This window comes from Chlorocebus sabaeus, chromosome 15 (assembly GCF_047675955.1).
Source record: "Chlorocebus sabaeus isolate Y175 chromosome 15, mChlSab1.0.hap1, whole genome shotgun sequence".
Classification (NCBI taxonomy): domain Eukaryota; kingdom Metazoa; phylum Chordata; class Mammalia; order Primates; family Cercopithecidae; genus Chlorocebus; species Chlorocebus sabaeus.
In genome coordinates, this window is record NC_132918.1 from 565,485 (window position 1) to 581,437 (window position 15,953).

Genomic DNA, 15,953 nt, shown 5'->3' on the forward strand with positions numbered 1-15,953 from the left:
ACAAGATCATGAAACTCTGTTCTCAATGAGCATGATTTCTGTAAGGATCTGCTAGGAGTCTCCATTAGAACTCTGGAGGAAGTGCTTCCTAGCCACTGATTCTGTGCTTCCTCAGAGCTGTCTCTGCAGAATCAGTCACAGCCAGTTCTTTTTGGTTTGCTTACTCTCAGTTTCCCCACACAATGCTCTGTTCACTTTGGCTGTTCACTCTTCTGCATGTTACTCATCCTACACTGAACGTTGCCCATTGACATCTGTTTATTTGCATGGATGTTAGCAGTGGCACACATCAGGGAAACAGAAGACTTAGTGGTTATGCCTAAAGTAATCAAGAGCTTGAGATGGTGCCAGTGTCAGACCTGCTGTGTGAATCAATACAAGTTCAGGTTTGAACTTCTTGGTGATATGCAAGAGATATTCAAGGCCATGCAAAGCATTCCTTCAACTTTGCTTCCTCTTCTTCCATGGTCCTCCTGCTGGCAATACCACATCTTCATGAAACCACTTGAGGTTGTCTGCACATGCTTGTACCTCCAGGCCTGTGTGCCCTTGCTCCTGCTTTTCTTGGAAAGCCCATCCCCACTTTCTCCACCTGTTGAGTTCTTAGTCATCTTCTATGCTTCAGTTTAAATCTCACCTCTTCTTGGAAGCCATCCCAGCATGAGTTGCCCCCTGTCTCACGTTGTGAAAGCCTCTGTATCTTACTTGCAGCTCTTTGGTGCTCTCTTGCTTTTTTATGGTTCTTTCTCAGCACACCTGTTCTTTGTCATGCAGCAGACTGCATGCTCCTCAAGAGCTAAGGTCTTGTTTTGATGTTTTCAGGACACAGCATGGTGCTCTGCAGTAGTGGGGGCTCAGTGTCATCTTTGCTAAATGAGCAGATGGGCAGTGTAGCCGCCACTAAAGCTGATGCACCTCACCTGGCCACTGATGCTGAAGCCAGACTCCTCATCAGATGGCAGGACTGAGACTGGCAGGGTCTTGCTGCCTGCTATCACCAAGGGAGGGCAATGTGCTGTGTGGCTCCAAGGATACAAATGTGGGGGGCCTCCTGAACGTCTCTGATGTTGACATCCTCTTACAATGTGGACTCAACACAGGTGTTCTGTTCCATTTGTCAGACATGTTTTAATTTCCCACAGGACAGAAAAGTCCTGAATGCAAACCCCATTCAAGTAACCTGTGTGTGTGTTATTCTTTGTCACTTAAGTCTTTACACTTGGAATCATTTGCATTTACCTTAAAGAGGAAGCTAGAAAGAGTCTTTGAAACTTCAGGAAGTCTGAATGTGACTTAAATGTGACTTAACTGTTTAGAAATTAAAAACAAATTTTTTTCATAAGTTATTGGGGTACAGGTGGTATTTGGTTACATGAGTAAGTTCTTAAGTGGTGATTTGTGACATTTTGGTACACCCATCACCTGAGCAGTGTACCCTGTATCATATTTGTAGTCTTTTAATCCCTCACCTCTCTCCCACTCTTTGCCCCGACTCCCCAAAGTCATTGTATCATTCCTGTGCCTTTGCATCCTCATAGCTTAGCTCCCACATATCAATGAGGACATATGATGTTTGGTTTTCCATTCCTGAGTTACTTCACTTGAATAATAGCCTCCAGTCTTATCCAGGTCACTGCAAATTCTGTTAATTCATTCCTTTTTATGTCTGCGTAGTAATATATATATATCACAATTTCTTTATCCACAGTTTATTTAATCACATAGTATTTCATATATGTACATATATATATATATACACACACATATATATATATCACAGTTTTTTTATCCACTCATTGATTGATGGGCATTTAGGTTGGTTCCATGATTTTGCGGTTGTGAATTGTGCTGCTACAAACATGCATGTGCAAATACCTTTTTCAAATAAAGACTTCTTTTCCTCTGGGTAGATACTCAATAGTGGGATTGCTAGATCAAATGGTAGTTCTATTTTTCGTTCTTTAAGGAATCTCCACACTGTTTTCCACAGTGGCTGTACTAGTTTACATTCCAACCAGCAGTGCAGAAGTGTTGCCTGTTCACTGTATCCATGCCAACATCTACTGTTTTTTGATTTTTTAATTATGGCCATTCTTGCAGGAGTAAGGTAGTATCGCATTGTGTTTTGATTTGCGTTTTTCTGATCATTAGTGATGTTGAGCATTTTTCATATGTTTGTTGGCCATTTGTAGATCTTCTTTTGAGAATTATCTATTCATGTCCTTAGTCCACTTTCTTTCTTTCTTTTTTTTTTTTTATGGAGTTTCATTCTTTCGCTCAGGCTGGAGTGAAGTGGCATGGTATCGGCTCACTGCAACCTCCACTCCCTGTGTTCAAGTGATTCTCCTGCCTCAGACTGCTGAGTAGCTGGGATTATAGGTGCCTGCCCCCATGCTCAGCTAATTTTTGTGTTTTTAGTAGAGACGGGGTTTTGTCATGTTGTTCGGCCAAGGTCTCGAACTCCTGACCTCAAGTGATCCATCGGCCTCAGCTTCCCAAAGTGCTAGGATTACAGGTGTGAGCCACCGCATCCAGCCCTTAGCCCACTTTTTGATGGAGTTAAAAGAAATCATAGATGACACAAACAAATGGAAACACATCCCATTTTCATGGATGGGTGGAATCAATATTGTGAAAATGACCATACCGCCAAAAGCAATCTACAAATTCAACACAATCCCCATCAAAATATCACCATCATTCTTCACAGAATTAGAAAAAACAATTCTAAAATTTATATGGAACCAAAAAAGAGCCCATACAGCGAAAGCAACACTAAGAAAAAAGAACAAATCTGGAGGCATCACACTACCTGATTTCGAATTATACTATAGGGCCATAGTCACCAAAACAGTGCTATAAAAATAGGCACACAGACCTATGGAACAGAATAGGGAGCTCAGAAATAAACCCAAATACTTACAGCCAACTGATCTTCAACAAAGCAAACAAAAACATAAAGTGGGGAAAGGACACCCTTTTCAACAAATGGTGCTGGAATAATTGGCAAGCCACATGTAGAAGAGTGAAACTGGATCCTCATCTCTTGCCTTATGCAAAAATCAACTCAAGATGGATTAAAGACTTAAACCTAAGGCTTGAAACTATAAAAATTCTAGAAGATAACGCTGGAAAATCCCTTCTAGACATTGGCTTAGGCAAGGATTTCATGACCAAGAACCCAAAAACAAATGCAATAAAAACAAAGATAAATATCTAGGACCGAATTAAACTAAAGAGCTTTTTCACAGCAAAAGGAACAGTCAGCAGAGTAAACAGACAAACAGAGTAAACAGAGTGGGAGAAAATCTTCACCATCTATACATTTGACAAAGGACTAATATCCAGAATCTACAACGAACTCAAACAAACCAGTAACAAAAAAACCCAAACAATCCCACTGGAAAAATAATATTTTTAAAGAGTCTACATTTTAAAAGGCCAGGGCTCTTTAAGATAATGGATTTAGAGGCCTCTTACCTTTTCAAACACACACGTTGCATTTATGTAAACAGTGCTTATTAACTCTAAGTACCTCTCTTATTCTTTGGTCTTCTCTTATTCTGAGAGTTACTGTGAAACCAGACAAGGGCTTAGAATTTCTGATCCCTGCTTCAAAAACCCAAGCCATATGCTCCATGCCAGGCCAGATGCTGATCCCATGTCTGTGGTTTCAATTCCTCTCCAGAGGACCTGGGTGTTGGCTTAGTAGGGGGGAGAAAAGCAACCAGGCATTTTTCCTCTTAAAAATCCACAGATACATCAATGTAGTGTTTGCTGAGTGTTTTTAGAGCTATTATCGCATTTGCTTCTTAACAGTAAAAAGATTTGAAAGAATTATCACATTTAACACGGAGAAAACTAAGGCTCAGGAAACTCAGTGATCTGTCCATTATCATGCAGCTGAGAAGTGGTGGAGCTGAAACTAGTATTCAGCGCCCCTTGTGGCGGCACCAAAATTTCCTGTTTCCCATCCTGCACTACTTTTCCATCCCATAAGCACCTACTTCCTTGTGAACACTCACCCTGTACCCTTTATCTCAGCTGATTGTCAGCTAGTCTCCTGAAGGTGACAATGGCTGATAATAGCTTATGGTGTGATACTTTCCAGGGAGAGTTAAATTTTCCCCAGGAAAAAAAAAAAACAGTAAGAGCTTACTTGGGGGAGTTTTGGGTTGGTGACAGGTCTGCTGTGGAGTTGCCTGGACGACCAAAAGTTCTTCTTGGCACCCCGGTGGCCACCACATAAGCATGCATGTTATTTGTATTTTTCTAGTTCTGAACCCTAAGGTTGATGGCACAAGAGAAGAGAAAGGAGGAGATGCCGAACGGACACCCTGTGAGCAATTCCATGTTGTACGGGCCTCAGTGGGTCCTGTGGGGGGTGAGACCCCAGAACCCTGGGTTAGGAGGCCTGCAGCTTAAGTTGAATGCAGAAGCACAATATGGCTTTTCACACAGACTTTTCTGTATTCCCTCACCCACTTGGATGAGGCCATAGAAAAAAAAAACAACAACCTGTTTCTTTATTAATGATGCTTTCTGCAGAGTTAGATTAAGCACTGATTAAAGGCAGATGCTTCCAAAGTATAAATGTAAGTACCCTCTCAGTCACTTCTCCGGTTACAGGGTTTCCTACACAATTCTTTAGAATCACTTTGGCTCTCTTCCCATTTGCCTTCCTCCACACTCTCCACCCAGCTTCCAAGCCGCTCCTCCCAGAAGGGCTCCAGACAGCTGCCAGGAGCAGGATCTCGAACTCTGCTGAGAGACTTGCTCTGGGGAGAGCTTCAAGAAGTATCACTGGGATTGCTGTCTGGAGCCACCTTACCAAGAAGTCAGGTAAGTCCTCTGGGCTGGGTGCAGGCCTGTTCTGTTCTTTCAAGTCTGGGACCTGCCACCTGGAACTTGGTTGTTTTTCTCATCAGGATAGAGTACAGGACTTTTGTGATTATTTCCTGATCGAATTAGAAGCAGAGAGCGGGTACGAGATATATGGCTCAGCTGGTGGAGCGCATCGGGTTGTTTTTCCTGCTGTCAAATGCACTGAGAGGTCATGGGCTCACAGGGACAGGAGATGGCCAGCTGGCCTAATAGGTGCTGGCAACCCTGGACTTTGTGTCAGCAATTGGACCTTGCTAGAAAAGGTCATCTCAAATCTTGTCTCCATCTGAGGCGATGGTAAAAATCCTCCAAATATTTTATGAATTACCCGTGGCCAATTTATTTAATCAGAAATTGACATGCATGATTTCTTACTGAAGAGCTAGCAAACTAATCTTGGGATTAACTTTGAATTGAGATCAATTTCATTAAACTCTGATCATGTTCGTTTGCTTTCTGATTTTCTTATGGGATCTATGAAAAGGGAAAGAGAGAAATTTTTTTGGTAACTATGTTAATAAATATGGATTATGTGTCACCAAAATTAAAAGCTTGTTCATGTTACACCTAAAATGAATGAGGAGGCTTTCTGTAGGGCATGTCTACCATTAAGCTGTCTGACTTGGGTGGTGGGTGAGAGTGTCATGGTGGGGCCGGTGGAATTCCTGTAGGACTGACATGTGAATGAGGAGGTGGCAGCGGGCTGAGGTCCTGGGAGGCCACGTCACACATAGTGAGGCTACCATAGACGCAGACCAGCCCAGTTAGAAGCTTGTGAGGCTTTCTCCTCTTGCCTCCTTTCTCCTATCTCCCCGGGGATATCTTAGTTTTAAGTACGAAGAACTAGGCACGTAGGTGGAATTGCATGGTGGCTAAGAGTACAAGGCCTGCAATGGGATTGTTTCAGCTTGAGATTTTCCAGCACTTATTTATGTGATCATAGGCAAGTTTTCTCAATTTCTGTAAGACCTAATGTCTTCTGCAAAATGGGGATGATGTAATCATGCCCACCTTGTAGATCTGGGGAAATTCTGAAAGATAATCCATTTAAAGCATTTGCCCCTTTGTTTAGCCCATAATTAATAGCTCTTATTAACCTCAGTGTGGACCTCTGGCATTCCAGATTGTGTGGACCACATCTATGCTGAAATGTTCCAGGTGAGCAGTTGCAAACGTCTTGTGATTTCCCTTACTGGTTAGGATAAAATATGAGAATCAGGGCGTCAGTTTGCTCTTTGCTAAAAGAGAAAGCTAGAAACATCAGGCAAGGAAGGTATAAGGTTAAAGACTCTGACCTTAAAGAAAAGGCCATAAATAATCCACCTTAATTCTAGATGAACATTTCTTTCAGAAATCCCCAAGAATAATATTTATCTCATAAAATTGTTTTGAGGGTTAAATGAGATAATGTATGTTAGCTAACACACCCCAAATTTCACCTGGAACAGCATAGACACTATGAAATGGTAGCTTTCTTTATGAAAATGTTCTTGTTATAGGGTTTAGTGAAAAAGTCACCATTTAAAATTGTTATACAGGACAATGACAGTCATGTGAAACATACGGACAAAAAGACTACTGCAAAGAGATACACCAAAATGTTAAAACTTGCATGTATTAGATGGCTATGGCTTGTGAGTAATAATTTCCTTTTCTTGATTTCTAAATTGTATTTAGTGAATGACTCTATCAGCCAGAGCCCCAGCAGGAAACAGCATGTTCAAATTGGACATTGTGAGGATATTTTATTAAAGGGACTTTTTACAAAGGTGTGGGCAGAGTACCGTAACAGAAGCAGGTGATGGTGCATTTCTCAGGTTGGTGAGAGTGAGGTGCCATTACACCCCACATCAGAAGAGGCCAGGGAAGGGAAGTATGAGTCCTGTAGATGGGCACCTCACAGCGTTGTGGCCCATGGCCACCATCAGGGGAAAGCTGGGGGAGAAATCCCTGCCCTCGCTTTCCTATCATATTCTGGGTCACTTGCTGGATGCCTCTCACCTACCAAACCCAGCCATAAGCCAGAGTGTGAGAGATCCCATGGGGGGCTACATGTGGGTCAGCTTTGCATCACTGAGCAGGGTGGGGAAGGATGGAGAGTGAGCTGGAGGGCACAGTGAGGCTACATGACTTTGATAACTACAGGCGAATTCATAAATAAGAGCCAGGAGCCGGTGTGCAACCCTCAGTGTTTTCACACTACGTTGCCTGTTGTCCAGGTCACCTCCCTCTGTCCTCCCAGCTAAATGACTTCTGATTCCTCGTCACCATGGCCCCCTCAGGGCTCCCACAGTCCCAGACGATTGCCTCTGGTGCAGCCGTACACGTGGCGTGGTTTCATCCTCCGTCATTTCTTCACCTGGTCCCCACAGATTGGAAGACCCTGGAAGGCTGGTATTTTACATCCCTTTGCATCCCCAGTGCCCACCACATGAATGAATGAACCACGGGAGGTCAGGTCTAAATACTTCTTTTTTTTTTTTTTTTTTTTTTTTTTTTTTTTGAGACGGAGTCTGGCTCTGTCGCCCAGGCTGGAGTGCAGTGGCCGGATCTCAGCTCACTGCAAGCTCCGCCTCCCGGGTTCACGCCATTCTCCTGCCTCAGCCTCCGGAGTAGCTGGGACTACAGGCGCTGCCACCTCGCCCGGCTAGTTTTTTGTATTTTTGGTAGAGACGGGGTTTCACCGTGTTAGCCAGGATGGTCTCGATCTCCTGACCTCGTAATCCGCCCGTCTCGGCCTCCCAAAGTGCTGGGATTAGGGTCTAAATACTTTATAAAGCTTGCAGCTTTGGAAAGTGAGGTCTTAGTCTTCTCTCCTAGGTGAGTGTTTGCTTTCTGTCTATTCGGCGGGAGTAGGCCAGTCCTCAAGAAGAGCGGTTGCAGAGTTCCCTGTGACAGGCAGCCCTGGCCACCCTGCAAGACAGGCCCCTTGGCTCATCAGGGTCTTGCAGGGGCTCCTCACTGCTCTCCCAGGCTCTGTCATTCCCCACATCAAGTGGTGACCTGCGTGTAGCCGGCCTCCCAGTTTAAGACTGCATGCAAGTTGAGATTCTGCTTGTTTCCTTCATGGCCCAAGGGGATTGGGAGTCTGTCGTTGTGCTTGATATCTCGTCTCTCTAGTTTGAATCAGAAGACTTTTTGATCCCCTGAAGGGTTTTCACAATCCTTTTGCAACCTATAAAAGTAACACAAGCACATAATTCAAATAGCTTAGAAGGAGAAAATGTTGAGAAGGATATAACGTGAAAAGTAAAATGTCTCCACTTTCACCTCTATGCTCAGTCCCACTTCTAACCATTTTAGTTTTTAATTCTGGTCATTGTCTCTCTTTATTTAATTTTTTTAAAGTTTTATTTTATTTTTTTCTTTGGACTACTATGCCCAGGGACTATTTTATTTTCAACTGACAAAATAATCATTGTATATATTTGTGGAGGGTCTCTCTAACTTTAAATTAGCTTATACTGCTATTTCTTGATTTATCAAGTTTGAGTAGAAGTTTTTGAATTGTCCCTATGGGAGATGGGGAATTTAGCTTATTGATGGTAATTGTTCTGGGCTCCCCATGATTCTTCCAGTTTTTGTTATTTGTATTTAAAATTTGGTTTTGTACTTATCTTTTTTTTTTTTTTTTTTGAGACAGAGTTTCACTCTTTTTGCCCAGGCTGGAGTGCAATGGCGCTATCTCGGCTCACGGCAACGTCTGCCTCCTGCGTTCAAGTGATTCTCCTGCCTCAGCCTCCCGAGTAGCTGGGATTACAGGCATGCACCACCATACCTGGCTAACTTTGTATTTTTAGTAGAGACGGGGTTTCTCCATGTTGGTCAGGCTGGTCTTGAACTCCCGACCTCAGGTGATCCACCCACCTCGGCCTCCCAAAGTGCTGGGATTATAGGTGTGAGCCACCGCGCCCGGCCGGTTTTGTACTTATCTGTGTAATTTTAAGGAATAAACTTATTTTTGTATGGCTTGACCAACCTTTCATAGAGTGCCTTGACTCTCTAAATGTTTAAGGTGAGAAAATTGGTATCCTTAATCTTCCCTTCACTTTTTCTCTCCAACTTCAGCTTGCAGTAAAATTTTATAACATTTATAGCATTTGTATTCTACTCTATAATTGTATTAATTCTGCTCTATCTTTATGATGATTGTGAAAATTAAAAACTAATAGATAACCTGAATTATATAATAATTTTGTAGTTACTATTCTCCAAAAGCAAGAACTGTACTATATTTGGACCCGTAATAAAGGTAAAAGGATGGACTCTGGTGTTACTGACTGACTGTTGCACATTAAAAGTCAAAGTCAAATGAATGCTCTCATTTTTCCTATTATACTGAAGGATGGTCCTTACTAAGGTTCCTGTCAAAATGGCAGGGTATAAGGGCTCAAATCATTTAGTTGGCTTTATCTGTAAACTATGACTTTTGAAGTATGTCTTATTTTGATGGAATTTCTCATTGCCTTTGTTTTAACATGTGGAAAAATCATTTTCTTAAACATATTCTTTGTTACTTAAAATTTTCTTTAAAGATTTTTCCCAGGATTCTCTGACTTTTCTATCCAGTTGGAGCAATTGCTTGTTCTTCTTCTTCTTCCTCTTCTTCTTTTTTTTTTGAGACAATCTCCCTCTGTCCCCCAGGCTGGAGTGCAATGGCACAATCTTGGCTCATGGAAACCTCCACCTCCAGGGTTCAAGTGATTCTGCTGCCTCAGCCTCCTGAGTAGCTGGGATTACAGGCACACACTACCACACCCGGCTAATTTTTGTATTTTTAGTAAAGATGGGGTTTCACCATGTTGGCCAGGCTGGTCTCGAACTCCTGACCTCTTGATCTGTCCTCCTAGGCCTCCCAAAGTGCTGGGATTACAGGCGTGAGCCACCATGCCTGGCCAAGATCCCCAACTTACAGTTTTTTTTTTTTTTTTTAATTAACTTTAAGTTCTGGGATACATGTGCAGAACGTACAGGTTTGTTACATAGGTATACATGTGCCATGGTGGTTGAGCAATTACTTCTTAAGCCTATTGATGTGTGGTTGACCGGAAATATTTTATTGCACTCTAGGATTAAGGACACAATGTCTTGGATTCCATGCATCCTGTTTTCTGAATTCTCTTTTCATTGTTTGAAAGCATATACTCAAGTAACATTTTTTTGTAAAGAGTCATTCAATATCCGAAAATTTTACCTTCAAATTTGTTAGCAGGACTTGGAAAATAATTGCGCCTACCTAATTTAATTCTTTGATCAATTTTCTGGTAACGCAATCTATTTTCTGTACAAAAAACTTTCAGAATTAAGTATTTCTGTACAAATTTCACCATAAAGATTTGAGTCATTTCAAATATTACCAATTACAGCTCATGATTTTCTATTAATTTATCTATTTTGTCTATTTTGTGGATGCAGCCTTGATTTTCACAGTCTAATTTTCTTGAGTTTACTTATTTAAGAATACTTGATTCTTCCATTAATTTTTTTTTTTAGTAAATAAGGAAATTTTACTGCATACTGCATGTGATTTTGTCAGACTTAATTTGAGTGGGTAATTTTTATTCAGTTTTCCTTTTCCTGGGTCAATTTTTGCAGTTTTCAATGTTACTTTCTTTTTTTTGAGACAGAGTCTCATTCTGTGGCCCAAGCTCAAGGGCAGTAGCGTGATCTCAGTTCACTGCAACCCCTACCTGCTGGTTCAAGTGATTCTGGTGCCTCAGCCTCCAGAGTAGGTGGGATTACAGGCACATGCCACCACACCCAACTAATTTTTGCATTTTTAGTAGAGACGGGGTTTCACCATGTTGGCCAGGCTGGTCTCGAACTCCTGGTCTCAAGCAATCTGTCTGACTGGGCATCTCAGTGTTGGGATTACAGGTGTAAGCCATTGCGCCTGGCCTCAATGTTACTTTTTTCTTTTTTTCTTTCCTTTTTTTTTTTTTTTTTTTTTTTTGAGACACAGTCTGACTGGGTTACCCAGGCTAAAGTGCAGTGGCATGACCTTGGCTCGCTGCAACCTCCGCCTCCTGGATTCAACCGATTCTCTTGCTCAGCCTCCTGAGTGGCTAGGATTACAGGCACATGCCACCGTGCCCAGCCAATTTTTGTATTTTTAGTAGAAACAGGATTTCACCATGTTGGCCAGGCTGGTCTCAAACTCCTGACCTCAGGCGATCCACTCGCCTTGGCCTCCCAAAGTGCTGGGATTACAGGCGTGAGCCACCACGCCTGGTCAAACTCCTGACCTCAGGCGATCCACTCGCCTTGGCCTCCCAAAGTGCTGGGATTACAGGCATAAGCCACCACGCCTGGCTAATGTTACTTTTAAGATGTGGTTCTTCAGGTGTGTGTGTGTGTGTGTTTTGTTTTTTTTTTTTTTTTATCATCTATAACAAATTTTAATGTGTGCACTTTCAGGGGTTGTCAGTTTTATTTTGTGTTATTTATTTTTAGCAAGTTTCTCTTTCTTAAGAAGCCAGGCAAAATATCTTCCAGGGTCAAAATGGCAGGGCGATAGTGTCCGGTTGCTTCTTTAATCGCCACATTAGAATGGCAGCACCCGCCACTGGACTTCTTGCTGTAACTGAGCATAGGGTCCAGGTTTTGCCATCCAGGGTCTTTCACAGAGCATCCGTTTTATAGGATTGACTAGCATCCAGATGGTGCCCACTGCAAAAGACTTATGCTCTGAATAAAATTTATTTCTTGAGCTCTAGAATCAAATGCAGCAGAGTCTCATTATATGCCCACTTCATTCATACAAATTCAATTATACATGTTCATGAGGAGGGGGGAATTTAAATAGTGTGGGAAATTCAATCATCCAGACCTATCAGTAATGAACTTGACTCTCGATGAGTGTGAGATAGAATGTGCTGAATCTACAGTCCTACATTCGGTTTCAGCTGATATATGGCTCTCAGTATTATCATTGCTTGCCCTAATCATGCTTGATCTAATCATACTTGATTCCTATGATAAGTAATTATCATACTTGCCCTTCAAGTATATTAATCATAGTATACTTGAAGGGTCGTACATTGCTTTTATCATGGCCCTGAAACACAATCCAACTACTTTGTTTGGGGCTAACCTGAAGAAAGAGTGCCTGGTTCTGGCCCTGGAAGAAAAGCTGGTTGTATTGAACTCATTTAAGTAGTGAGTTGGGATGCCTCTTTAGTATGGTGCCTTCCTGAGGGAGTTTCAAGATAAATTTTGACTACTTTTCTTTGCTTTCACACTGTTTTCAGAGCCTGGCATGCGTGAACTGTGATTTCCCTATATTTGAGAGCCTTTTAGTTCTCTCCACTTGCAGGTCCCTCAGGCAGCTTCAGCTTCATGTGTTGTAAATCAAATTTATTCCCTTGCAGCACGCTCCTTTTCTTGCACTTTCTGTCTCAGTGTGTGACCACGCTGTCCTCCAAGCTGCCCAAGCCAGGAATCTTGGTAAGGACCATCCCTCAAGTCTCTCTGACCATTAATCACATGTCAAGGCTATTTATTAACTCTCAAATCCGTCCATGTCATTGGATCATCCCTGTGGTTTGATTTGCTGCAACAGTTTCCAAGCTCACTTCTCTGATTTTAGCCTCCCCTTTATCCTCCCATCTCAGGCCTTTTCAATCCCCAACAGTTAGAGGGACTTTTTTTTAAACTTGTATTTTAAGTTCAGGGGTTCACATGCAGGTTTGTTACACAGGTAAACTTGTGTCGTGGAGGTTTGTGGTAGATTATTTCGTCACCCAGGTATTAAGCCTAGTATTCATTACTTATTTTTCCTGATCCTTTTCTTCCACCCTCCACCTTCCCATAGGCCTCAGTGTGTGTTGTCTCCGTCTATGTGTCCCTGAGTTCCTATAATTTAGCTCCCACTTATAAGTGAGAACATGTGGTATTTGGTTTTCTGTTCCTGAGTTAGTTTGCTAAGGGCCTTCCAGCTCCATCCATATCCCTGCAATTCCCAATAGAGTGGCTTTTCTTTTTCTTTCTTTCTTTTTTTTTTTTTTTTTTTAAAAACCAAATCTGATAGTGTTTCTCCTCTATAATAATAATAATAATAGTAATGAAAAGCCAAATCTTCAGTAATTCCCTATTATCCTCAGGGGAAGTCCATGATCTTTACCAAAGATTACAGGCCTGCCCACTCTCTCCCTCTGCTGAGTAAAGCCCTATTAGCCGTTCCACTCCATGAAATCCCCATTCCTGGCAAACAGAACCAGTTGCTGGACATCATGTTCTTTCTCAGCTGAGGGTTCCTGTACACATATTTGCTCTCCCTGCAGCATCCTAATGCCCCCTTTTTCTCTTGTCCTAAGTCTTACATCTCCTTCAGGTCTCAATTTAGACATTAAAGCTTTGGACAACAATCCCTGATTCCCTGATGAGATGCCTATCCTATGTTGAGATACCTGTCCTATGCATAGACATAGCCCCACTACTTCTCCCTGTAGTAGCATTTGTTCTATTTTAATTTCCGGTCTTTGTCTTTTCTACTACTCCAGGACAGTGTAAGTGTTGGACCAGGGACTGTGTTTCTTCACCATTAGTGCCTGGCACCGTGCCTACATAGACACAGGGCACATAATTGTTGAACGAACAAACCGGTGATATGTTGGGTTTCTTACTATAATTTCCTGGAGTGGGTGTAAGAGTCAGCCCTAGATTAGCATTCAGTAAATAAGAAAGAAAGAGGATGCCTGGCATGGGGAATATAGGCATTCAACCTGAACACTACTGCTTCTTTTCAGTGTTTAGCTTGAACCTTAGGGCTGTAGAGAAAGTCCTCAAAGAAGCGATTATCCTGTGGTAGAGTAACCCTATTAACAAACCCTTTCCACTTTCTTAGGGTCAGAGTCCTAGAAGTGAGAGGGCTGGCACGGGGTCGCAGTTCATGCCTACGTTTATGGCTCTTTTGTTCCCGTTTTATCACATTTTAAGAACTTTACTGACTGGATGTGAGAAAAGACCCATGCACTTACAGCTTTGCTTTTGCAACCCATACCTATGGCCCAGTCAATCCCCTATTCCTTTTCCTCTTGTTTGGGCCATGGTGGCCACTTGCCTGCTACTTGTAGGTCCCACTTCAGCAGTTCAGCCGGCTCAGCCTTATTGTCTTGCTTAATGTCTGGGTTTCAGTTTTAGAGACGGGGCTTCTTCTGCTCACTTGTTCCTGAACGCAACTTTCCATCTCTTGCCAGGCCCTCCAGGAATGATGCCCTGCTTTGGTTTTGTCTGTGCCAAAAGTGTCTGCTATACCCACCGTGGTGGTCATCTCTTCTGATCTTCACAGCCAATCAGCTCGCAAGGCCCCTGACCTCAGCTCAGCTCTTGTAGATCCTTATGACATCATCCTTTAAGAGTGGAGTCCTAGGGCAGGCTGTTTTATTCCTGCCTCCTGAGGCCTTTCTGAGGATCTGTGGCTTGTCTCTGTCCTGAGGGTGAAGATGGATGACAGATGCTACCCAGTAATCTTTCCAGATGAGCGGAATTTCCGCCCCTTCACTTCTGACTCTCTGGCTGCAATTGAGAAGCGGATTGCCATCCAAAAGGAGAAAGATAAGTCTAAAGACAAGACAGGAGAAGTACCCCATCTTCGGCCTCAGCTTGACCTAAAGGCCTCCAGGAAGTTGCCCAATCTCTATGGCGACATTCCTCGTGAGCTCATAGGAAAGCCCCTGGAAGACCTGGACCCATTCTACAGAAATCATAAGGTACTTCATGAGGAGGTGGGGGTGTTCTAACCATGTAGTTATAACTGGTGTTATGGGTTCTCCAAACAGCACTTTTGGAGTTTACAGCAGGCAGGCTGTGCCTCTTCTTTGCTGTCATCCCCTGGCATTGCCTTGATAGTCCTGAAAACCCCTTTCAGTCCTCATTTTTTCTCTGCAATGCATGTATTAGAGGAGAAGATGAGGATGAGGGACTGCAGAAGGATAAAAGGAAAACAGAGAAAACACAAAATGAAGTCTGGAAAGGACTGGACTAGTAGTCCCAGAAGTTAAGTACAGGCCATTTCAAGTGATTGGCTTTATGACTCTGGGCAAGTCACTTTACAAATCTTCACTTTGAAAATCTGTGTAACAGAAATAATGCCTGATGTTTCTACCTTAAAGCATAGACATGCTGGGAAAGCACTTTATCACTGTAATGCATTACACTGATACAAAGGATTAATATCATGGTCCAGAAATGCTCATTTTAGTGACAAGATTGTACCTTAAAAACTCTTGGATAATAGGCTTTCTAGGCTATTAAATGAGACTGATAGGGTTCAAACCAACACTTGATGCATAGTAGCTCAGTAAATGAAACTTAAGAAAATAGTAACCAAGTGGGCACATGCAGATTGTATGTAAACTCAATGCAAATATGTGAAAGCCTTGCTATTTTATCTGCCTGGATGCAGTTCTTGCAGGGAAAGTCTAGTAAAGGTTTCTTGAAGGGGCTCCTGAGTGAGGAAATGTAAACTTTTAGCTCCCACATGACTGTTTTAGAGCCTGAGGCTGTGAGCACACTTGTCCCTTTCAGGAAAGGCTCAGAAGATTTTGCCATCATCACTTCGCAGTGTGATCCAGCAGAGGTTGGAAACACCACCTTGCCATACTGAGGTTAGAGGCCTAGGAGGCTGGGAGCTTTGGAGAAGCCCAAGAAAATATGGGATGCTGAGAGCATCTTTGGCTGGCATCCATAAGAAACTGATCTTTCAAAGAAAGATTGCCTGATTTGCATGTCCTTCAATTGGGACAGACTTAGGGTCGTCAGGCCAAATGAGGACCACATGTACAGAGGAAAGCAGAGTATAAGTAGGAAGGACAAGCAAGGGGAAAGAAGTGAAGGAGCAAAAACACTCCAATATTTCTCCTTTTTCTGATGCCCCAGGATTCCAGGGTCTTCTTGGAGGTGTAGTTGTTGGAGGTGAGTTAACTGTAGAGGTCTCCTTCTGCCTCAATGCTGGAGAAGAGGCCCATGAGTCAGGCAGCAGTTTGGTGTGCAGCTGACAGTCCTGGGAGAACAGGACTATTCCAGCCTGAGTGGTAATTCTAGGACCACCACTTCTCAGCCTGGGTCCT

The 15,953-nt window shown here is 42.7% G+C and overlaps 1 protein-coding gene across 3 annotated transcripts in view; it reads left to right on the forward strand.

The window, feature by feature from the left end:
- Positions 1–15,953, forward strand: part of SCN11A (sodium voltage-gated channel alpha subunit 11) — a 210,005-nt gene that overhangs the window by 86,678 nt on the left and 107,374 nt on the right. Inside the window, exons 3-5 of one of the 3 annotated variants that reach the window (XM_037988429.2) lie at positions 4,702–4,842; positions 12,200–12,330; positions 14,321–14,594. In XM_037988429.2, coding sequence (XP_037844357.1) covers positions 14,328–14,594 — 267 coding nt within the window. In that variant the 5' untranslated portion in view covers positions 4,702–4,842; positions 12,200–12,330; positions 14,321–14,327. Of the gene's footprint in view, positions 1–4,701; positions 4,843–12,199; positions 12,331–14,130; positions 14,595–15,953 lie in introns of those variants that run through there. The other 2 variants (XM_007971729.3, XM_037988430.2) reach the window with 2 other exon arrangements.